Source organism: Triturus cristatus, chromosome 8, assembly GCF_964204655.1.
Source record: "Triturus cristatus chromosome 8, aTriCri1.1, whole genome shotgun sequence".
Lineage (NCBI taxonomy): Eukaryota > Metazoa > Chordata > Amphibia > Caudata > Salamandridae > Triturus > Triturus cristatus.
In genome coordinates, this window is record NC_140591.1 from 428,886,643 (window position 1) to 428,911,580 (window position 24,938).

Below are 24,938 nucleotides of genomic sequence, written 5' to 3' on the forward strand. Positions count from 1 at the left end.
CACTGCTTATGACCTCACATATTACATCACTGATGACGTGCTCAGTGACATCACTAATTACATCTCAAAAGCGCCATGTTTCTGCCCGTGTACCACTCAACTAAGTTCTAGGGTTGTCCTCCTTACCAAAAATGAATAGTGTCACTCTGCAACAGTATCTCACCGGATCCGCCGAATTGAGTGTCAGAATCGTGAAACAGCTACACAACACAGGCAGAAGTCAGAGGCTTGAGAATCGTATACAGAGTCATTCTATAGGTTGAGCAAGATATCAATGGTGGGCCACCAGACTTTTTATCGCCAGCCTAGGGCATCGCGCATGCGCTGCTCGACTTTTTGTAAGGGCTTTTGAAATCTCCCCACACGTGCGTGTTTGTCCCAGGCTATTGGCCTTTGCGTGCATCTTTTTAACAAAGACAGCACGCAGTTGGGCAAAGGTGGGCGCATGTCCCGCCTTTGTTCCGCCCACGGCCTATTGCGTGCGGTTACCCGCACAGGCACCATCTGCTTTGAATTATCATACCAAGACGCGTGCGGGATAATTCAAAGCAGATGTCTCGCTGTGGCGCGCGCACCACTCGTTCTTCTTATTGGCATTGAGTCACTTCCTCGCCCTGGCGTCGCCGTAAGAAATCTCATTTCCATTTCCGGTGGTATCCAGGACGATTTCTGGCGAGCTTCTCTCTTCCATCTACGATTCGGTGTTCGTTTTTGCTCCCAGCACACCCCGCGATGCAGAGCTTTCGTCCGCTCACTCCTCCCTGCCGGAGGAGGAGGACCTGGTGGTCTCCGCAGTCCCCCTGTGCCCCCTCCCAGTGGTAGGCAACAGCAGAGCTACTCTTCCATGCCGCCCCTGTCTCGGGGCTTCAGAAGCCCCCAAACGCTGCCTTACGGACAGCGGCCTTGTATGTACGGTGGCGGGCACTCTCCTGGTCTCCGCAGTCCCCCTATGCCCCCTCCCAGTGGTGGGCAACAGCAGAGCTACTCTGCCATGCCGCCCCCGTCACGGGACTTCAGAAGCCCCCACATACCGCCTTATGGGCAGAGGCCTCGCATGTACCGGGGCGGGTACTCTCCTCGAGCAGGAGGGGCAGGCGGTGGTTATGGAGGCTCCCACAGTGGCAGGTTTAGGAGCCCGTCCCCGGGCCAGTGTCCTCCCAACAGGCCCAGCCCGCGCTACCACACGCCTACTTACGGCTAGTCTCCAGGCGGTTCACAGCAGAATTACTACCAGCAGCAGCACCGTAGCGGCGGCGGTTATTCCCCGGGCCAGCAGAGGAGCTTTCAGGTACGGAACATAAAGCTCCGCAGGGTCACAAAAGGATGACAGTCTGTCTTGAGCATCAAACCCTGATCGACCTATACTCGCCTCTGGTTTGGTCACACACTTAAGGGTTAAGCGCTACTTAAAGCGTGTTATTTGCAGTGTTTAATATATATTGAATATGCATGGCTGCATGGGAAGGATTGTTTACATTCATAAAAAGGTGATGAGATGATGGGCATGGAACAGTGTGTATGCAGTAATGTAGGAGCCAAGCTCTCTGCTTCCCGTTTTCTCACTCTGCAGGGAAGTGACTTTACTGCTATAATGCATTGGTTGCTTAATGAAAGCCCCGGATTGGAACACTGTCTCTCTTGTATTGCTATACCCTGTGTTGACCAGTTACAATTCTGTTCTATTTTATCCAGTTAACATTCACTGCATTTTTGAACTATACATCTGGTTACCTAAAATCTCCCGAGCTTAAATACCATGAGGGACGTTTCAATATAGAGAACGGAAAACTGAGTAGGCAAACAAACTTATTCCATGCTAAGAAGGGGGTTCACTGTCGGGTTTTTGTATTTGTTTTGTTAATTTTTATTTTCTTACACTTTCACCAACATAATCAACAAGCTATACAAATTCACTATAATATGCAATTGCTAAAATTCAGTCATTTAATCAACAAAGAAGATTTACATTTTCTTTCCTGGTTCTTCAAGTTGCGGGGTGTACTGGGAATTTGATGTTTATGGCTAAATTTCAGTTGATTCTGGATTCGAAAAGATTGAAGTTGGGAAGGAGCGTAAATGTATAAACTTGATTCATTAGTGACCAGTTCGGATGTACTTTCTTTTATATGTACTATTTTAAATCTCTATTGCGTTTTTTCTCTTAACTGGTGTGTTTGTTCAACTGTTTCCGTTGTTTCTTCTCTCGTGGATCCTCCCTTCGCTTTCCCCAAACCCTTCCAGTTAGGCCATGCCATATGTATGCATCTCGTGCTTTGCAGTTTTAGGTCTCTCCTCCCAGGCAGCACACACTGTATTTGTCTTAAGACCTATAGTCAGTTTACAGTGAGCATACAGACAGCCCATTGGTTGGCTTTATTGTCACTCATTTGCTTGCAATCATTAGCTTCTGTTGGCTTTCCTTACTCTTTTGTCCATCTATCTCCCTCTTGTAACCCCTTCCCATTCTCACCTGCGTGCTGGGCTTCTCCCCTGCTCTCTCAATGTTGGCTCACCCTCCTGTGCTTCCCCAGCCCTGCGTTGCTTTCATGTGCTTCACCCACCCTACGCTCCGCACTGCTTTTGCCAAGGTGCTTCTCTACTCCCGCCCCGTTACACCCCTCTCACCTGCCATCTTGCTTCCTCCATCCTCGTCCTCTTTGCTCCTTCCCTCACATAGGCCCACAAGGAAAGAAAGGTTACGGTGTTTTCTGCCACAAATGTGAGCTTTTGCTGCATTCAGTGAGAAAGAAACTAGTGCCGTGGCAAAAGAGCCCTACGGGACTGCATTGTTTGGGGGGGTGAATTAAGGCCATGTATTAAAAAACGGCCCAATATGACTAAATGGTTCTGGAAGGTGTGAACATGTAGTTTCCTCGTCTGCTGCTAGCCACCCCCCCTTTCGCCCCCGGGCGTGCTAAGTAAACGCCACTTTAGCACCTACAGGACCACCTCTTTCAGGGTTGCCAGGTTCGCAGTTCGCTTTTGTGTGACACTTCTGCCTTTGAAATGTGATTGTGTGAAATGTTCCTATATTTGACATGCTAAGTGACCGTTAATCGCTGGCATTTATACTGCTCTAATTGTTCATGAATATAAGTATATCCCACAATTGTGTGAATACAACACCACATTCCAGTCTCCATAAATGCTCCTCTTCAACATGGTGCGACTCCAGAACCACTCCACAGGGTTCACTGCAGGGCCTTTGCTTCCGACCTACTCCAACATGGCCAACCCAGAGGCCTCTCTTTAAACGCAGTACAGACTGCCATCCAGTGTCGTGTTTCCCCCTCACTCCACCCAGCCTGGGCCGGCCATTTGCACGTGCGCACCTCAGTTGGGTTTGCTCCAGGGCACTCTCTGCTCAAAGGCCAGGCCTTCAGTCAGCCTTATTTAGACCCAGCACTTAAAACGTATCACATGCAGAGTTTCAATACCAGTACATAACTGCCAATTAACTCCGGGACTAACATGAAAGGTGCCTCACATGTCCTGGAAGTAGGGCCCACTGTTCAAGAGCAACGTGCCCTCCCTGCATCCCCCACCCCCGCCCTCCTCCCCATTCCTGCTTCTTGTTTTCCTGCACAAGCCACTGTGTGGACATGACAAGCATTGCCACATAAAATCCATAGAATGCATGGAATGTTAGTCTTTCCATCAATGGGTACATTAGTACCCAGAATATTTACATCGATCTGTCCCCCCTCTCCCTTCTCAGGCCACTTGGACTGCTAATGATGGGCTTCGTCCTCTGTCTCCTGCTACTCTTCCTTCCATCCTTAACTCCAGCCTGGGCTCCTTTCTTCCATCTCTGTCTCCCACTCTGCAGCCCCCAGCCCCAACCACCCCTTCCGTCCCACCCACTCAGCCTTTTTACCTCACAGCCTTTATATTACTGCACATAAAGTATATGCTAGCTAACTACCCACTTACAAGATACCAAAAGCGAGACCTATTGGCTATGCCAATGCTTGATACCTGTCTCAGTGATTCAAGGCCAGTATTTTAGCATTACATTATTTGTTGCAGAGTGACACTATTCATTTTTGGTCCTGAGGAATGCCCTTGAACTTAGTTGAGTCGCTTATGGGCAGAAACATGTCATCCTCACTATCAGTGAACTGCGCTATATATGCCCAGTCCTTTCCTCTGTGTTTTTATCCTATCTACTGGGGTGTCAGAATAAATTGCAGTTTTAGCCCAACAGGAGATAGTTTTAATTGTTAGTCACAGTCCTATGCCCCTCACTTTGAGCTATTATACAGTTAATCTCTTAGAAAACACCTTTGCACCTCCCCGGCGGGGGAGTTATAGCCCACAGCAGGCATCTTGCGTGGCTGCTGTGAAGAGGGACCCCTATGATAAATCATGTCACCTTCAGGTGAGCGAGGGTTCTTGTCCTTAAAATAACATGCTTTTTTCTTTCACTATCTCCATTCCTTTCCCAGATTGAATTTTGTCCCTGTTTATACCAGGCATATTTTGTGTAATTTTAACGCAAGAAAATGCTGTCTTTCTAAAACACAAATACACCAATGCCAAACCTGACTAAAACCTTGAGTCTAATGAATCCATACACGCTATACTTAATAAAAGCGATCAATGTTTTATCTTTTTTGCAACATTATACAAATACTTTCATTCACTTTCAATGAAAGTGTTTGGATAATGTTGCACTTTCCTTTTTTTCAATACCTTTTGTTCTTATACTTTGTTTTATTGAATTTCTCATAAAACATAGCAGAAAGGAAAGAAACGAGCAGTGCGCAAAATCAAAAAAAAAAAATGAGAGTACGTTCCAATAGGAATTTTGCACCCTTGTGTCCAGCCTGTGTCTTAATCGTTAAAACAATACATAACAATTACATGTAGGTCTTGAGAGGCATAAAAAACATACATTAACTATAATAGGATGCTGAATCTAGGACATTTCCCAATTATTCTGTGTAAACAGGAGAGTATAAATCCTCACATTTGTCCATCACGATCCATACATGGCGTAAACCTTCCATTTAGGAATCTCACTCCTCAGCACCCGAGACCTCCCCCTAGCGTCACCATTCGCATTGAAGTTATTCAGGACCAACCCCCAGGTCATAATATCATCTAAGACTTTCTCATCAGTACAGGTAAGGCGCATATGGGTCTGCTCCACTGCCCCTATTCACAGAGATCTCTGAGCCATGAAGTCAACTGCTGCAACCTGTCTCCCATCCACACAATAGCAATTCTTTGTTTCACTATCAGCAAAGCCAGCTGGGCCATCCTGAATGGGATCTTGCGGCCCTTGGGTTTCGCCACCACTCTCAAGAGGCAAGCCAGTGGAGTGAGGCGAATCTCCAGGCCTGTCGCTTTCTCTATGACTGGCACCACAGCTCTCCAAAAATGCTGAATGCCAACACTGTTCCAAGCTAAATGTAGAGAAGATGCCCACAGCTCTCCACATCACTTGTATCTAGCCCCTCTCAGGGGATCTATCCTATTCAGCTGTCTCGGGTGACATAAGGGTGGTGCAGGAAATTAAAGTGCAGTAATCTTAACCTATGATTATGATTAGAAGACACCCGCCTCACCTGCTCACACGCACGCAACCAGTCTGCATCTGCAATAGGCTCCCCCAGTTCTCCAGCCCAGGCACCCGTGCCTCGCACTCCTTGCTGTCAAAATCTGCCTACACCGTGCCATAAAACAGGGTAACAAGATGCTGCCTGTCTGCCCACCGGAGCAGCCCACCGAGCACCTGAGTGTTGTGGTGCTGTCGGGAACTCGGCCCTTACCTCTCTTGCTGTGTTCTCCAGTCTGGCATAGTGGAGGAAGTGACCTGGGCCCACCCCTAAATGGTCCCTCAGTACTTAACTCCTCCTTACAACCCATGACCTCTCTGCTTTATTCTCGACATATGATTCAATTAGCTATCTGATATCCTCACAGACACTGTCTTTATCTGCACTACTCTTTCTACAAGTAATGAATACCTAGAAGGACCTTACCTCACCATCCTTGGTGATCTGCAATTCCATTCTTCTGCATATACTCTTTTTTCCAGTGGGGGGGTGTTGGGGGGGTTGGGTCTGTGTGTGTGTGTGTGTGTGTGTGTGTGTGTGTTGTGTACGTGTGTGTGTGTATGTGTGTGTGCGTGTGCGTGTGTGTGTGTGCGTGTGAGTGTGTGTGCACGTGTGTGTGTACGTGTGTTCTCTGTCTGCCCGTGTCCCTTTCTATCTTGGCGTGGATGGCACTGTGCTAATCCGATGCTTAAAGACTTTGATAGAAAAGCAGACATTCGAGGTGAGCACATTTTGAGTGGTGGTGTTTTAGGGTTTCCTATGCAGGAGCTGCACTCCACCTAAACATGGGAATTTAGCTGCTCCCTGCGGGTGGGAGCAATACTGGCTTCAGCTGGTGGCAGGAGCCGATTGGTGCTGCAGAGTCCTTGCACGTCCCCCGCATCCCCCAACGGTATTTTGGTGAGCTCCAGGGTATCCATCCGTTTTGTTGTCCAGGGGATGGGGTCCCCGGGGATGAAATTGGCCTGGGAAGAGGAGCCGTGCCCATTTGGACTTTGGCCAGTCCCCAAGGGATGAGATCCCTGGGTCCAATATCAGGGAGGGGGCCTGCATGTCGCCCTCCCCCTATTCCAATATGGCCGGTCCCTGGTGATATGGTCCCTGGGACCGAAATCTGCCTGGGGGAGAGCAAGATTGTGTCCCTAAGGCCGAAATTGGACCAGTGAGCAGGAGCCCTCCTCCCCTGTAAATATAGTGGTATGCCTCAGGGAATGTAGTTCTGTGGACCAAAATTATCCCGGGTATGGGGGGCAATGTTGCTCCCTTCCCCCAAAAATGTGCTGGGCACAAGGGATGGGGTCCCCAGGGCCGAATTTGGCCGGTGCGCCTCAGGGAATGTAGTTCCATGGGCCAAAATTATCCCGGGGATGGGGGGCAATGTTCCTCCCTCCCCCACAAAATGTGCTGGGCCCAGGGGATGGGGTCCCCAGGGCCGAATTTGGCCCAGAGACGGTGGCTATGTGATCTTCTCCCCATTAAATAAAGTGCCAGGCTCCGGGGGAGGGGGTCTTGTGACCAACTGCCCAGTGCACACTGCCAAAGGCTGTGTGCAGTGTGGGGTTGGCTGCATGCGGTGGGTTGGGTGCAGGCCATGCCCTGCAGCCAACCACCCCCTGGCTATACGCGGGGCAGTTGCATTAATGTATGGTAATTACATATTACTTTACGTTTATAGAATTTCCCTGGAAAAAAACAAAAGTTACAGGGACATTAAAGCTGGGTTCAGATTTTGCACACCTAAAACCATAGCAATTCAGCAGTTATAATTATATCAAGAAACTGTAACTCATGCCCTAAGTTAACTATAAGTCACACCCTCACCACGCCCTGCTAATTACCCCACATATCAAATCTGTCATGACATCTTCTATGACATCATTGATAATATCATTGCAACATTTGCAATAAAATTATTGATGAGAAAACTGTGCTTGGCAGGGACGTGAGTTATAGTTACCTTTTGGCACGGGTTCTTGACATAACTATAACTGCTGAATTTCTATGGTTTTGTGTGTGTAAAATCTGAACCTAACTATAATGGTCCTGTAACCTTTGATAATATATGCTCCCACACGTTTTCATGCGAAGAACGCGGCCGCACCACAGCACTCCACAGCAGATGATTTCATCAATATATTTGTGTATAGAAAGGGAGCTCCAAGCGGCATCTCCAAGGATGCAATTAAAAAAAGTGCAGAGTACAAAACAAGCTTTTGGCTTGTTTAATATGGTGTCACCATTATTGTGGCCTCTTCGGTCATAGCATTTTTTACAGTTCTGTTGTGTCATTGTTATCTTGGATCAAATGTTTTTTTACTACAAAGTTGTCGAGACTGGTGTATGCGCTAATGTTCTATTGCCCCTAAAAACTGTTGACATCAAATTATTATTCTTAAGAGCTGATTTTTGGGATCAGGGGCCTTGTGAAGGTTCCCTAAGGAAGATGACACATGGAATAGAAATAGACCAAGTTGAATCAAAACTTACACCAGACAGGGTTCAAATTCAAAAAGCACTTAGGTTTATTTAAAATGTAGATTCATTACAGTAGGCAAAAATAGTTAGGAAGTTCAGATGAAAACGTCAATTCTCAAAATGAAAATCACTGGGAATTAGCACAGCGTAATAGAGACTGAGCCCTATACTAATTTAGTAGCCAGATCCAAATACGGTCTATCACAAGGCAAGTAATGTAAAAATACAGAGTCAAAAAGAAAACTGTCATAGTGATTGCTCAGTATGAAAGCAGGGGAGATTTTTGTCTCGCATTCCAAAATATCATGTTGGATAGGTTTTCAAACCGAGGAATCACTATCGGATGGTGTGAAACAAATGATTCATCACAATATCCAATGATAAAACAGAAAATACATCACATGAAAATATACTTTACTCTAGCAATAATTAATAATCCTGTATTGTACTACATTAGAGAAAACTGAGGCACAATTAAAATTACATACACAACCTCCGTTATCCAGAAATGGCCTTGTAAAGATACAGTCGAGCTCTGCTCCTTTCTCCAGGTCATTAGAAAACATGAAGAATACAGTTTAAAGATGCTATCAAAGCATGACTGTAAAACTGCTTAAATTAAGAATATTTTACAAAATCCTGAAGGATTCATTTTAACTTGAATTGTAAAGGGAGAGAAAAGAGAAATCATTTTCACTTTAAAGTGTGCATTGTACTTCCTGGATTTGAGACCTGACTAGGCCTGTCTAAAAAGATTGGTAATAATAAATGCAGCCCAGTTGCATTGTTTGTGACATGTTCATGTCAATTAAGCACATTATTTATTTATTCTAAATTCACTCTAACAGTCGCACCCACAGGCTATGAGTTTTATCAATCGATATGTTACTTTTGCATTTTTAAATTTGCAATATTATTTATATTGGTCTATACTTAAGGATTTCTTTTACACTTCACAGACTTGAAAATGTCCCATATATGAGACAAAACACGTTAGTTGTGGCTGCTGTTGTTGTGATAATAAATTTACTATCACTAATTCAACCAATGAAATACTATGCATCTGTCCTAAAGAACAATAAAAAAAAATAAGTTCTACATTGGATGCCTGACTTTATACTATTTTTCTCAAATATGTGAATTCTATGGATTTGCGAATGGTGTGCAACAAACTTCAGTTTATATTGTAAGGACCTATCCTGCATGATTAGGTCCAGGTTGCCCCTTTTGGTAGCGAATTAAATGGTTTGTGAGCACCTACCCACAGTATAACCAAAATGTATAAAACTGTATTTCACTGCATACAGATGTGTGCCTTGAACATTCCCACCAACTACAGTTGTAAAAAACATTCAGTAATAAGAGATACAATTGTGATCTCTCAATGTGCAGGGCTCCTCCCTATGGAACTATATACAAGGTATATCTCTCAACCAACATTGTGACCTTTTGGCGAGGACCTTTACTTAATTGGTCTATACAGGGTGGCACAAGCAAAGGCCTGCATCTGAAATAAAGCCCAGCTTGTTATAGTTCTATTTTAGGTCTGACATGACAAAGCTGTCTGCTACACATTGTTACTAATTATTTAAAATATTCTTAGAGAGAGCTTTGGTTCTATCCCGAGGACTGTTGCCCTCATGCTATTGGCTATTTAGCCTCTCATTTCGCCTTCTAGGATGGCCTTCAAATTGAATGCGCAAGGGACTAATTTACATGTGAAAAGTGCACTCAATCATCACATTGTCATATTCCATTTTTATTCATTGTATGCATTCTATACAGGTAGCAAACGTTTTTTGTTACACCACCCACCTCCCTTCCCCCATTCCCTCCACCCACGGCAAAACCAATAGGACTAACCTGAACAGCATTTGTGCGTGTGGCACTTTTGAGCTGCCTTTGTGAATGCCTGTGTTTACATGTGTTGGCACATTAAAGCTAGACCTATTAGCTTTGCAAATGCCTTTTTATTTGGGGCTCTCCCGACTGGTGGTGGTAAAAAATAGGACTTATGTCCCAAAGGAACTATCAGGGAATGAGCAGAGGTATGGCAAATTACATAACACACATCTTACCAATACAATCTTTTTCTGGTCTGACATTTCATTCAAACTTCATCTTTCCAGTACCAATAAAGTGTGCACTATGCCGCTCATTATGAGTGACCCATGATCAGATGCGATAATTATCACACCTGATAAAATATGACACAGAGGAGCTATCAGGTGTGATAATTATCACATATTTCTTTTTTTTTATGGAATAACGTGGATTATGGTGCTTATTACATCAAAATTAGTATTTTCTTGTAATTACAGGGCATTTTTTAATCAAAAGTTTTTGGCAGTTTAGAATTTATATATATATATATATATATATATATATATATATATATATATATATCACACGCTGCAAACTTCTTCAAAGAAGGACTCGCACTCAGGGAAAACCAAGATTTATTCACCACGGTAACGCGTTTCGACAGACAAGCTGTCTTGCTCACACAAAGTCGTGTACATTTCAAAGGAATCTTTATAGGTACAAACATGAAAGAAAGACTACTGTTTGTCAAATGGTCTCGACCTGCAAATGTGGCGGCCATGTCTGAATGTCAAAAAACAGATAATACGTTATATGTTATACTCGATAGATCAGTTGGTATTGACAATACAGACACACATTGAATGTAAAACATGTGTATAATTATATTTCGTTATTATAGACCTATAGTCCTATGTCTGTAATCATATTGCATCAAACGTGAATCTGAGCGAATCAGTGTAATTACTATAAACGGCAAATAGTGCTCGAAAAAATCATGATAAACACCCAGATCACATGCAGTCAGGCGATCAAACTTACATCTTGAGCGGGGATGAATCAGACTTTATACCCTTTGTTTTTACATAAATATACTGGCGGCATAGTGCCCCTAATGTATTAGGCTGATAACCCACTAAATAAAATATATTTCTAACGAACTCAGAGTGTGCTGGACTATATAATATATTACAGCGGACTGTTAAATCTTGACAACTGAACCATGGTTTTAAACAAACATAAGTAGTACAAAGATCTAACAGTTTTTTTTAAAGATTCAAGAAATGCAAGGAAGAAACAATTGATATAGTGCACATCACAATGATTCGGGATAAGAAAAAAATGATCTTATCTGGGAAAGACCCATGGGACGCGGAAGAAAAGGGTAGGGTAGCTGGAACGGAAGAAACAGTCCACATTTTTTTAGACAAATTCGTAGTCCTGCCCAACGCGTTTCGTGGATACACACTTCGTCAGGGGCTGAGGGCTTGAGGAGAGTGCAAGACACGGCGGTTTGAACAGCGCTCATTTTGATAGGGAAACTCCGCCCAGGTGGGCGTGGCCAACACTGTGGCCTGATGGATCCTGTAGTGCTGCTTTTATTTCTCCAGTGAGTCGCCATGTGAAAACACCCCAATAGTCTCTAATAATCCCAAGTGGGTTGTGAATTGCAGTCTCAACTTCTTACGATGTTCGATCATTCTCTCCATTGGGCAAACCTGTCCTTGAAACTGACACGGCGTTTGGCATGGCAGCAGGTCTGTACCGAGGTACAGCAGGGCTTCACTCGCGGCTCAGGCTGCGCCGCAATACATCCAACAGCAAAAGTTACCTGCAATGAGGAGCCCACACAGGTGAGTTTCTGTAGCCAATTGTTTAATGAAAGGGAACATCACAAGTTGCGAGATTGTTTCGACAAATTCGTAGTCCTGCCTAACGCGTTTCGTGGATACACACTTCGTCAGGGGCTGAGGGCTTGAGGAGAGTGCAAGACACGGCGGTTTGAACAACGCTCATTTTGATAGGGAAACTCCGCCCAGGTGGGCGTGGCCAACACTGTGGCCTGATGGATCCTGTAGTGCTGCTTTTATTTCTCCAGTGAGTCGCCATGTGAAAACACCCCAATAGTCTCTAATAATCCCAAGTGGGTTGTGAATTGCAGTCTCAACTTCTTACGATGTTCGATCATTCTCTCCATTGGGCAAACCTGTCCTTGAAACTGACACGGCGTTTGGCATGGCAGCAGGTCTGTACCGAGGTACAGCAGGGCTTCACTCGCGGCTCAGGCTGCGCCGCAATACATCCAACAGCAAAAGTTACCTGCAATGAGGAGCCCACACAGGTGAGTTTCTGTAGCCACTTGTTTAATGAAAGGGAACATCACAAGTTGCGAGATTGTTTCGACAAATTCGTAGTCCTGCCCAACGCGTTTCGTGGATACACACTTCGTCAGGGGCTGAGGGCTTGAGGAGAGTGCAAGACACGGTGGTTTGAACAGCGCTCATTTTGATAGGGAAACTCCGCCCAGGTGGGCGTGGCCAACACTGTGGCCTGATGGATCCTGTAGTGCTGCTTTTATTTCTCCAGTGAGTCGCCATGTGAAAACACCCCAATAGTCTCTAATAATCCCAAGTGGGTTGTGAATTGCAGTCTCAACTTCTTACGATGTTCGATCATTCTCTCCATTGGGCAAACCTGTCCTTGAAACTGACACGGCGTTTGGCATGGCAGCAGGTCTGTACCGAGGTACAGCAGGGCTTCACTCGCGGCTCAGGCTGCGCCGCAATACATCCAACAGCAAAAGTTACCTGCAATGAGGAGCCCACACAGGTGAGTTTCTGTAGCCACTTGTTTAATGAAAGGGAACATCACAAGTTGCGAGATTGTTGCGACAAAAATGAGCGCTGTTCAAACCGCCGTGTCTTGCACTCTCCTCAAGCCCTCAGCCCCTGACGAAGTGTGTATCCACGAAACGCGTTGGGCAGGACTACGAATTTGTCGAAACTCTCCTGTGTGGGCTCCTCATTGCAGGTAACTTTTGCTGTTGGATATATATATATATATATATATATATATATATATATATATATATATATATATATATATATATATATATATATACACATATGTGTGTGTATTCATTGTTGTCACCTCATACAATATAGAACATGTCTCAACACATTCCCAGCAGTAAGGTACATTTTCTTAGCAGCATATTCTCATATCACATTTATACATTTATTTTGGCATTATTGGGGGGGAAATTGCTGGGGTGCAGTGTTCGCAGCAGAACTCATAAGAGAAGCAGTTACCACACGTAGTGAAATTTAATGTACCAATCGTAATGATGAGGGCCTAAGTTGAGTATCACTAATCTCTTTTATTACAGTGCTGAGAAAACTGTGTAGCAGTGACACTGTCAATACCTTTTTTTTTTTTTTTTTAAGTTTTCTTTTTAGATGTATTTCAAACATTCCACAAATTACGACCTCAGTGGTAAAATCACATCTGACAGATTGTACATGGACATTGCACAAAATAGACAATACTATAATGACGCATCAAACCACTCCCTATGATGTAGTCCTATACTCCACCCCCATTACTCCAGGTCGCAGACGTCTTAATTGCTTTAATCATCTTGATGTTGTGTAGCTACCCGGTGGTGCTCTCCAGGTCTTACCTTGTCCAATGGAGCCTGGCCCTCCCACTAATAAACATAATACGCTCTCCAACATCCCCCCAGATCTAGTCAATTGTGTCAGGCAGCCCCTCTCTTCGTATACCACTTTTCCCACCTCCATGCATGTGTTCATACCTGTTGGCCATTGCTGCTTGATAGGAGCCAGACTCTTTCCCCATGCCTGAACAATTTCCCTTTTGCTACTATCATACCAGGCCTGTTAAACAACAGTTTTTCTCATTGTAAATTCACATCACTTGGGATTCCTGGAGTTACAAATTGTGGAGTCTGCGGTATGTCCTCCTCCAAGACTAACTCTAGCTCTCTGATAATTACTTTCCAGTATTTTCCTTTACTGGCGTTTGTAGGAACGTGCCTTCTGTAACCTGACATCTGTTACAGTTGAGACTGTTTGCTTCTCATTTTTTAACAGTCTACTTCTATAGACGTAGGTTTTTATGTAAGATCTTGAATTAGATAAGCGGCAGTCATACTTTAATCACAGCCACATTTGGATGCATCAGTGCCACCTTCAGTCCAGCTCTTCCAGGGCCACCATATGTTTGATTTACATGTGTGTGGGGGTTTCTTTACGGTGTCACCTTGTTGCTTAATATGTTATGGTATATAAACGATATCACCTTGCTAGCGAGCTCGACCCATAACAATCTACATTCAAGCAGGTTGCATTCTGGCACCTCGCTCCAGTCAATCCCCTTTGCCCCTTGGGCATTCAGTAAGTGTAGGTATTTGTAGTGCATGTTGGGGTGTAGTTCATACTCTTGCTGTAGTCTTTCAACAATTCTATCCCCCTACATCTGCCACAGCCACTAATGTGGATATGCTTCATCAGGTCCCGCTGTTGGAAACCTTTCAGTTTTCTCATCTCTTTCAGCGTGATGCTTGCCATAGTGGGGGCTGCTTGGTTACTTTACTCTTCCACCTTAAGGATCGTGTAGAAGTTTCCAAAAACTCCAGCACCAACCAACTGTACACCGGGAGATGTCCTCTCCCAGACTCTCCATCTGGCATCTGAAACGATTCACTAAAGGTTTTCACTGCAAACATTAAGAGGAACCTTTTTGTTTTTGTTTTTGAATAACCACCCTGCTTTTTAGGTCTCTCTGAGTAGGCGCGCATGCGCTGCTCGGAGAGACTTTAGTAGGTGAGTTTTCAAAGTGCTGCTGGCTGGCGACAAGCTTGCGTTCACGTGCGAACTGCCAGCCTTCAGCGCCATCTGTCTTTCCTCTTGTTTGCTCCCTGCCTCCGCCCCTCCCCCGCCTTCGCGCTTACAAACGTTCGGGATTCTCCCAGTGGGTGCATCTCCTTCAGGCAATATCACGCCCACCTTAAATGTATCTTCCATCGCTGCCTCAACGTGCTTTCTCTTTCCACAAACTCGATGTTTGTGTTCCTTTATTTTGAGATGCTTATAGTATTACTGCTTTGTGACTTAAGGAACATTAAAGAAATGTTACCGTGAAACTGGACAACGTTCACAGTGTTTATTTCTGATCGCAACGGCTGCTTCATGTCCGTTGCACCTTTCAGGGAGTCCTTTCGTTGGCGCTTTCATGAGGACATGATGAGGAAGCTGGAAACTTTTGGCACATTCTCTTTAAAAGCACAGCATGTTGGCGACTGCTTAGTCGATTAGACCTATGTTGCGCTTTAGATCTCAAAGTGCTATGGTGGGTGCAGCAGTTATAACTCATGAACTATGGGGTGCAACTCACAAGGAGGGGGCAGGCTTGAGTGCACATTGGTTGCAATCAAACTCTTAAGATGATGGGCTGTGTGTATCCATTATCAGCACTCAGTCTTCACTAACTGATCTTGTTTTGTTTTTGTTGTTGTGTCAGTGCTTTGCTGCGCCCGTTTGACTTACAACGTGCTTTCTCTTTCTCCAAACTCGATGTTTGTGTTCCTTTATTTTGAGATGCTTTTAGTATTACTGTCACATACACAACCACACAACTACACACATAACCACACACACACACACACACACAACCACCGCCAGCCTTCAGCGCCATCTGTCTTTCCTCTTGCTTGCTCCCTGCCTCCGCCCCTCCCCCGCCTTCGCGCTTACAAGCGTTCGGGATTCTCCCAGTGGGTGCATCCCATTCAGGCAATATCACGCCCACCTTAACTGTATCTTCCATCGCTGCCTCAACGTGCTTTCTCTTTCCACAAACTCGTCGTTTGTGTTTCTTTATTTTGAGATGCTTTTAGTATTACTGTTTTGTGACTTAAGGAACATTCAGGAAATGTTACCGGGAAACTGGACAACGTTCACAGTGTTTATTTCTGATCGCAGCGGCTGCTTCATGTCCGTTGCACCATTCAGGGAGTCCTTTCGTTGGCGCTTTCATGAGGACATGATGAGGAAGCTGGAAACTTTTGGCACATTCTCTTTAAAAGCCCAGCATGTTGGCAACTGCTTAGTCGATTAGACCTATGTTGCTCTTTAGATCTCAGAGCGCTATGGTGGGTGCAGCACTTATAACTCATGAAATATGGGGTGCAACTCACAAGGAGGGGGCAGGTTTGAGTGCACATTGGTTGCAATCGAACTCTTAAGATGATGGGCTGTGTGTATCCATTATCAGCACTCAGTTTTCGCTAAGTGATCTTGTTTTGTTTTTGTTGTTGTGTCAATGCTTTGCTGCGCCCGTTTGACTTACAACGTGCTTTCTTTTTCTCCAAACTCGATGTTTGTGTTCCTTTATTTTGAGATGCTTTTAGTATTACTACCACACATACAACCACACACACAACAACCACACACAGCCACACACACACAACCTCACACACACACACAACCACACCCAACCACACACACACACACAACCACGCAACCACACAACCACAAACACAACACACAACCACAAACACAACACATAACCACACACACAACCACATACACACACACAACTAAACACACAACCACACACACACAACCCCCCCCCACACACATACACCCACACACACAACCACACACACTCACACACACACACCACATACATACAACACATACACACAAAACCACACACAAAACCACACACACAACCACACACACATGCAACCATACACACAACCAAAACCACACACACAACCACAACCACACTCACAACCACACACACACAACCAACCACACAACCAACCACACAACCACACACACACAACCACACACACACACAACCACAACCACACACACAGCCACAGCCACACTCACAACCACACCCAACCACACCCGCAACCACACACACACAGACACACACACACACAACCACACACACAAGCACAACCACACACACACACAAAGCGTGGAGACAACTGCAGCAGGACCTTCGGCTCGATCAGGACAGCAGAACCACCGGAAAAGGAACCCCGCGGCACGACCTGGGCAGCAAGAAGTTGTCACTGGAGACATCGTGATCCTATGAACAATAGTGTCATCAATGATCTAATCCAAACTGTAAACTGTGACAAATAACATCCCTATATATTGCAGTACCACAAAAACAGCAACAAGCATTGGCATAGCCAATAGGTCTCGCCTTTGGGACCTTATAAGTGTTTTGCCATGCAACAGTTGTTGTTGCACCAAGGATATTGTGCTGCATAACTAAATACTTATAAGGTCCCAAAAGCGAGACCTATTGTCTATGCCACTGTTTGTTTGCCTAATAATTATATATGTGAGCACCCCTCTTTACAAACAATCTTGTTTAATAAGGGGCACAAGATGGCTGTATTGCTCTGAAAATTCTTTTTACATCGCATCGCCCTTTCCAAAATAGCTGTTTGCTCACAATTAACCTTGTTTAATAAGGGGCACAAGATCGATGTATTTGCTCTCAATTTTTCTTCTTGCATTACATCGCCCTTTCTACAATAGTCGTTTATTTATTTATTGTGTGACACCATATTAAGAACTCCTATTTTTGTTTTCACAATTTGCCCTGTCTCGTAAAACCTTGATGTCTTTTGCAGCTTTTCCTTATGCACACCTATCATGGCAAACGTAGCGCACAGGGCATCACCCTGCCGCTTTTCTCCTTGCATAGATTGGCGCACGGGCGGTCAACTAGTCGGTCAGCGGTCTAGTCCTACTGCCATGCGCTTTCAATCGCTCCCACCGGAACCGCAGTCAATTCACTAGCTAGCGGTCTAGTTGTACCGTTACGCTTTGGACTCGCTCGATCTCCTCCATTCAGGGCCGCATTTTGTGGACGTGCCGCCACACGCATACCTATTACAAGTGGCGGGAAGTCTTTTTTTGTTTTGTTGCCAATTAAGGGTAGTATAAATATCGAGCCCTTCCGGTTCCTCACAAACAACAGAGCCGCGGAGGGGACGATCGAGTGAGGTATTATCCCCACATATGTAAGTACGGCACAGCCGCTTCTACAAGACCACCACTGCTCATACCAAGTAAGTGTCCAGCGTTTTGCTAAATGCAACCATTCTCCTTACAGAGTGGTAATTAGCACAGGGTCCCCAGCGTTTTTCTGAAGGCTCATGAGGCCTCGAACTTCTGTATAGCAAGTATGCCATCTGTCTCATGTATTCACAAAATTCTCTCTACTTTGTTCTTACTGCAACAATCAACAGGAACAGTCCTATATAAAGTGTGTGCTTTATGTTACATGTTTTGTGTGTCTAGTCTTCGTCCCATTTTTTACAGGACACTGCACCAGCACAATATTTTTATGGGTTTTATAGACACTGTATATATCACCATTACAGGTCACGATCTTCACGTCTGGAATAAATTCTATCCAGCTAATGTTCCTTTTATACTTTTGTGTTCCTTTTCAGGTGGACATTCAGGCATTACCTTGTCGCCATATAAACCATATAAATTGACCATAATAGGCACGTTTTACGTTAATCAACATATAGTATTCCCTATGTTTTTGACGGTATTATACTGTCCTTTGTGAGGAGGGTAGGGATCTGTGTACCTGTCCTTGAGAAGAAGCATCACGCTTTGAAACATGTCGACACAGACACACGCAGGAGGTTTTGTACATTAAACCTCCACCTCACTGTTTTTAACAATACCAGCAGGGAGGTTTATTAAAAATCCTCTTAGGCCTCACTTGCCAGGTATTTTTAACATTCACTCTAATTTGAATGGGGAAATTCTGTTTGTAAGAAGGGCAAGTTGGTTGGGCCATAGTTCGAAACTCACATCGGGTGATATTATTATTATCAACTTTAAAGATCCCCATGCAGTGAGCACCATTTGTGACACTCGGTTTTATAAGGATAGCAATGGAATTGTAATAAGAGATTTAAATTATTTTTACTACTCGGCCCCTGGAGCACAGATGATATATCTTTCAAAAAATAGTGGGTTGTCTGAGCGGAGGATAGATGATGATGGTAAAGCCTGGGAAGTATGTATGCGCCGATACCCAGGCAGAGGCCAATTTTTACCATTCAGGGGGGAGATCCCTGTCTCAAATCGATATCAAGTTTTAAGTAATCTGGAACTAATTAATTGACCTAGTTCGGGTAGCGTCTCCCATGAAGAAAAGATAACCCGAGATTGTGCTGTATCTGAAGGGTTAGCCCAAGCCCATCCACTAATAATACCGACTGGCGGGGTGTCCATCTCTGAAGGTTTAGCGACTACATCCAGTGATGACATCTCCATACCAGACCCTACTTCCCTAACTATTGAACACCCCAGTAACAGAAGAGGATTACGGATAGTTAGTTGGAACATTGCGGGATTGATTGCCAAAGGGGACTTACCAGGATGGCAGAATTTTATTGGCTCCGGTGACATTATTTGTCTCCAAGAAACTTGGTGTACCAACTACACTAGTTTTGAAGGTTTTGATGGCTTTACCCCTTTTGAATTACCAGCAGTAGCTTCCACTTCAGGAAGAGCCAAAGGGGGTCTCCTGGTTCTGATTTCTATTAACTTACCCCTAACAGTGGAAAGGTATCTTCAAGTAGGGACCCTGGTCCAGCTTTTATGGTTGCGGGTCAAATGTGGGCGAAATATCCTGTTAGTCAACTTTTACAACAACATCTTTGACAATACCAGGAACTCCATTGTTATGGAGTTAGCTGTTGTTATTGAACAATTGAGTGTAGAGGGCAATGTTTTGTGGGTGCGCGATTTTAACCTCCCGACCTGCACCCAGTCTACATCTAAAGCTTGTGGGGTAACTAATAATGCAGGGACTGAGGATTTGCATTTTCAGCATAATCCATATGGAGAATCGCTTAATAGTTTAATGGCAGATTTGAACTTGGAAATTTTACAGTTTTCCAAAAGAACGGATGATATCCTCCTCCCTACTTTTACGGGCAGGAATTCTAACACTACAATCGACCATGTATTGGTCTCTTCCAATTTAGCACCTTATTGTGAGGCCCCTATTATTGTGGAGTCTAGTCTGAGTGACCACAATTTTATCATCTTGTATATCGCTATCGACCCCAGTATGTTAACCGTGCAGGGAAAAATTGTTGATAACATTGTTCCATGCAGGCCAAATGGTTTTAGGTTAAGATGGAAAGGGGCAAAATGTAAGGAACTTCATACTAAAGTGGTAACCACCTCTTTAACCGATATTAATAATATTTTAAATTTTTATAATGATTCTAACTGTGTTTTGAGTAATTTCTATAGTATGAATAATCACATTAACACTTTGTTTACCAAGATAGGAAATGTAAAGTTTAAATGTGCCCCGGGTTAGTTTGACCATGCATGTACATCCCTATTAACGAGACTCAAACAAGCTTTGTCAGTTAAGCCTAGGGATCGGGTGAGGATCCGTGCTGCGAGATCGGAATATTATATTGCCTTAAAACGTAGGAAGAAGGAATTGCAACAACATGCTTGGGATAGCCTGATTCAGGCAACAGCTACGTCCAACTGTGCTCTTTTTTGGGCTACAGTGAACTCCCCATTCCTCAAAGATGAATTCATCCCGGTACTTACCTCAAACGTATCCAGTGAGTCCTGGGTCTCTCATTTTATTGGTATTTTTGACCCCACCAGGTCAAAGGTACCGTTTACTACCCATTGGCCGATTTTACCCCTTAATATTACTTTATCGGAAGTTGTGCTAGCCATTGACAATAGTAAGGGGGGGAAGGCCCAGGGCCCGGATGGAGTCCCTATCGATGTTTATAAGGCAGATGTATCTTTATGGGGTCCGGTTCTCACTGTTGTTTTTAATATAGCAGTTAATAATGAATCCCCCCTTCATGGGCTGAATCAATAATAATACCAATTCACAAAAAGGGTGATAGGTCGGATGTCAAAAACTATCGGCCAATTTCCCTGCTCGATTCTTCCATTAAAATTCTGAGCAGAGTTTTAATGGCTAAACTGGAGGAATGGGCAGAGGAAAATGGGATTTTATCAGCCGCTCAGTATGGTTTTCGGAAAGGCCGAGGAACCATTGAGCAATGCCTAAATCTAGATCTCCTGATTGGGAAATATACTCAGGCCAAGCAGGGTTCTCTATATCTTTGCTTTGCCGACTTAAGCAGCGCTTTTGATCTGGTGGATCTTGCGATCTTGTGGAGAACCCTGCTTGATCTTGGCGCTCCGGAGGGCATTGTTTTCTTTTTGGCTCGGCTCTATATTAAACTCCAAAGTTGTGTCCGTTTTGGTATGAAGGGCGAGTGCACTCCTATGTTTAATGTTAAAAGGGAAATTAGACAGGGATGCGTTCTTGCCCCTTTACTTTTTACCTTGTTCATTAATGGGTTGGAGGAAGCCCTAAAATTGGTTGTGTCTGACGCTCCTCAGGTTAAAGGGATACGCGTACCCGTGTTACTATATGCGGACGATTCCGTGCTGCTATCCAGGACCCCAATTGGTCTCCAACGCTTAATGAACAAGTTTTCTGATTTTATACAGGAGAGGAAGCTACTTATTAATATTAACAAGACACGCACTATGGTTTGTGGGCATGCTCGGAAGAAAATACCCTCCTTTTATATTAACTGCCAGAAATGATCAAATGTGGACACATTTTGCTATCTGGGGATCACTTTTTGTAAATACAATTTATGGTCCCAAGAATTTGCCAACGTTCGCGCCAAGATGACGAAGAGCGCTTTTGGTATTTTAAGATTTGCCAATAAGTTAGGAGATAGACGCATTGGTGATATGTTAAAAATTTACCAGGCCAGAAGTGTGTCTACTGCCCTCTACGGTGTGGGTGTGTGGGGTTACCACCCGCACCCGTGTATCCAATTAGAGGAAAACCGCTTTCTCAAAAAACTCCTTTGCCTACCCCACTCGGCTTCCACTGAGATTATTCACCAGGAACTCGGAATTAATTATTTGTCCGACCTGGTGTCTTTAAAACCCCTAACGCTATGGCATTCTATCTGGCGGAAAGAGGAGTCTTCCTTTAGTAGAGCTGTAATTGAGGATTGTCTTCTCCTGGACAATTTCTGTAAAATACCATGGTTAAAATTTGTGTATAGTTCCTTCCAAAATATTTTTAATTTTAATATTCTTACAAACACATTTGCTGCTAATAACACACCTAAAAGTGAGCTGAGGCTTACTTTTTTAAGGCACAAAGCCAGTGAGCGAGCCTCCATTTTAGAACAATCTCCCCTGCTCATTTTTTATAATTGTTTTATTAATTATCAAGGATTTAAACTCTATCTTGGCCTGATTAACGTAGTTCGCATAGATTTTTATTAACTAGGTTGCGATTAGTAATTATACACCACCTGGTGGCTTTTCCAAACATAGAAACGCATCCGGAAGGGCCTTGCCCTTGTGATGGTTCATCAAAGCAATGCACTCTGCACTTTCTTCTTATATGTAAATTTTATCTATCTTGGCGTATTGTATATTTAAAACCTCTTTTTATGAAATATGGGGCTTTCACGGTTGATCATGCTATGGAACTGATTTTTAACCTGATTTATCCTGATGTTTGTTTTTTCACTGCTACTTTTCTTTCTAAATCTATTAGCGCCCGGAAATGTATAATGTTTTAATTTATGCTTGTATGGATTATATTATATTTATGGTTTTTCTTTTTCTTATGTACTTTTATGGTCATATTCATGTACCGAATAAAGTTTATTGAACCAAACATTCACTCACCATCCACTTCTGACCCTACCACTCACACCCTCACACACTACACATAGTGGTTACATCAAGTGCTCCCGCGTACCCGTTGGTTAGTAGCACGCCGCGCTCCGTAGAGGGTTGCGAAGACCCCTATGATGAAGCATGACACCAAGGGCCCTTTTGGTGTGTGAGGGGTATTTAAAGAACACAACGTGCTTCCCACCAATGTAGGAAACACATCCCACCTAAGACCATATATCTTGTATCACCTATTCCTTGTGGGTGGATTCCATTTGTTTAATAATCTCCATAAATGCGGACAACACTTTCTTGTTCTACAGCCTGTTGTATTTGCCTTTTCTTTTTTTTTTTTTTAACACATTTTATCACGTTTGTTGTTTTGGAATGACAAACATACAAAGAAAAATGAGAAACTGACAAACATAAGGAGACGCCAGAAGGTTCAACCCAATCACACCCCCACCCCAGCAAAACAGCACAGGACAATTTTAGAAAGCAAAGCATGAGTTTCATTCCCTCCCTATCCCATGAACTTTTGAATTTCATCATTTGTCACATTGAACAGATTAGTTCTAACACAATTCCCTGGTAATCTTCCCATGTGTATTTGCCTTTTCGAATGAAACATGAGTAGACTATAGGCTCTTGTTGAGCACTGCGTGCAAATGGCAGAGGTTTTAAATTGAAGATCAAAGCGGTGCTGCATTGAGACATACTGTACTTCTTGATGTAATATTCCTTTATTATACGTTCTGTGACTGTATTATATGATTCTTTGCTGTAGCCACGTTTATTTTACAGAAAGGTATCAAATAAATAGTGCATGGAAATGATACCTTGTCTGTAGTCTGACCTCTAGATTGTCCAGCATCTACTGGGATCAAGACAGCACACTGTTGAATATGCTGTGTGTGCTTTGCAGAGCTGGTCCGAGTTTGCATAACTGACATTGTAAGATTTTGAAAGAAAGTCGGTGACAAAATCTGATAGTAATGCAGGACGTTTAAGTTCGGCATTCCAGCACCACCTACGCTTTCATTCTGCTAGCTGCTACTGCGGTTTGATGCCTATTTTTTACTTACTTTTGCAAATTCAAATGGAAAGGCTAGCTGTTGGCCAAAATTTGATGCTCGCATGATTGAGATCTTCTTACATGGCTGGTGGTTTGCTAATGAGGACAAGCAAGACTGCAGTGTAAATTCTCGCACTCATGTCTGGGATTAAACCTCATGCATAGCAATGTATGCTGATGTGGGATAAGGCATTTATAAAAACCTGGCAGTTATGTTTAAAGTATCCCAACTTGACAGTCTGTTGATTCTTTCTGAGACTAGGAAGAATATTAGCATTTGGGTATTTATGTATTTTACTATCAGGGTAATTTTGGCTCCTGGCTTAATCATAGTGTTTATTCTATAATTAAAATGTGCATTAAATGAGTATGCTAATCTTATAGCTAATGTTATATTTGCACAGCTCATCGTCTGGAGTTGAGTTGAGTTGTATTTGTACTTTCTCCCTTTGTCTTTCTACAATCTACAGATAAGGATGCAGGTCCAAGGCAGTTTGATCCAGGGAGGCATGGTAGGCAACTTCATTAACATTTATCAACAAGAAGGGACACGAGGACTGTGGAAGGTAAGTTAGATGTGTCTGACCTTTTCTTAAAATCTCATATATCATGATCTAAATTTCCCTATATGTATATCTCATCTTGATTTTCTTGTCATTGTGTTTTCTATAGGGCGTGTCTCTCACAGCCCAGAGGGCCGCCATTGTTGTAGGAGTGGAGCTACCTGTTTATGATCTCACAAAAAAACACTTGATCATGTCTGGCCTCATGGGAGACACTGTATATACTCACTTTCTGTAAGTACATTTTGAGTTTCACAGTATTTTCATTGGTGAACATGTTTTTTAATTATAAACAATTATGCATTTGTATTAGTTCACATTTTTGTCTTTTCCTATCTAGGTTATGCCTTTCGGTTTAAAACAGTTTCATAATCTGTGTGTGGCATTTCTAGATTCATTGATAGGCTTAGATGAATTTATTGACCATACCTCTACTTTTATTTGATTCTCTTCTAGAACACTGCTAATCATGGGCACTACTAGACCCGAACTTGGGAGGTGGAGATGGGGAGAGGGGGAGGGGGATAGAAATATGGAAATAACCTGGTCAACCAATGGAGGCAGGGCTAACACTTCAAACTATAATTCGGAGCTATCCTTGCAGCCAATACAAGAAGACAGCAATTATGCATTTTAGACATAATGGTCA

General features: G+C 43.5%; 1 protein-coding gene across 2 annotated transcripts in view; it reads left to right on the forward strand.

Annotated features, from left to right (window-relative positions):
* Positions 1 to 24,938, forward strand: part of SLC25A30 (solute carrier family 25 member 30) — a 224,294-nt gene that overhangs the window by 95,031 nt on the left and 104,325 nt on the right. For both annotated transcript variants that reach the window (XM_085621828.1, XM_085621829.1), the window contains exons 6-7: positions 24,197 to 24,292; positions 24,399 to 24,523. In XM_085621828.1, coding sequence (XP_085477954.1) covers positions 24,197 to 24,292; positions 24,399 to 24,523 — 221 coding nt within the window. The remainder of the gene's footprint in view (positions 1 to 24,196; positions 24,293 to 24,398; positions 24,524 to 24,938) is intronic.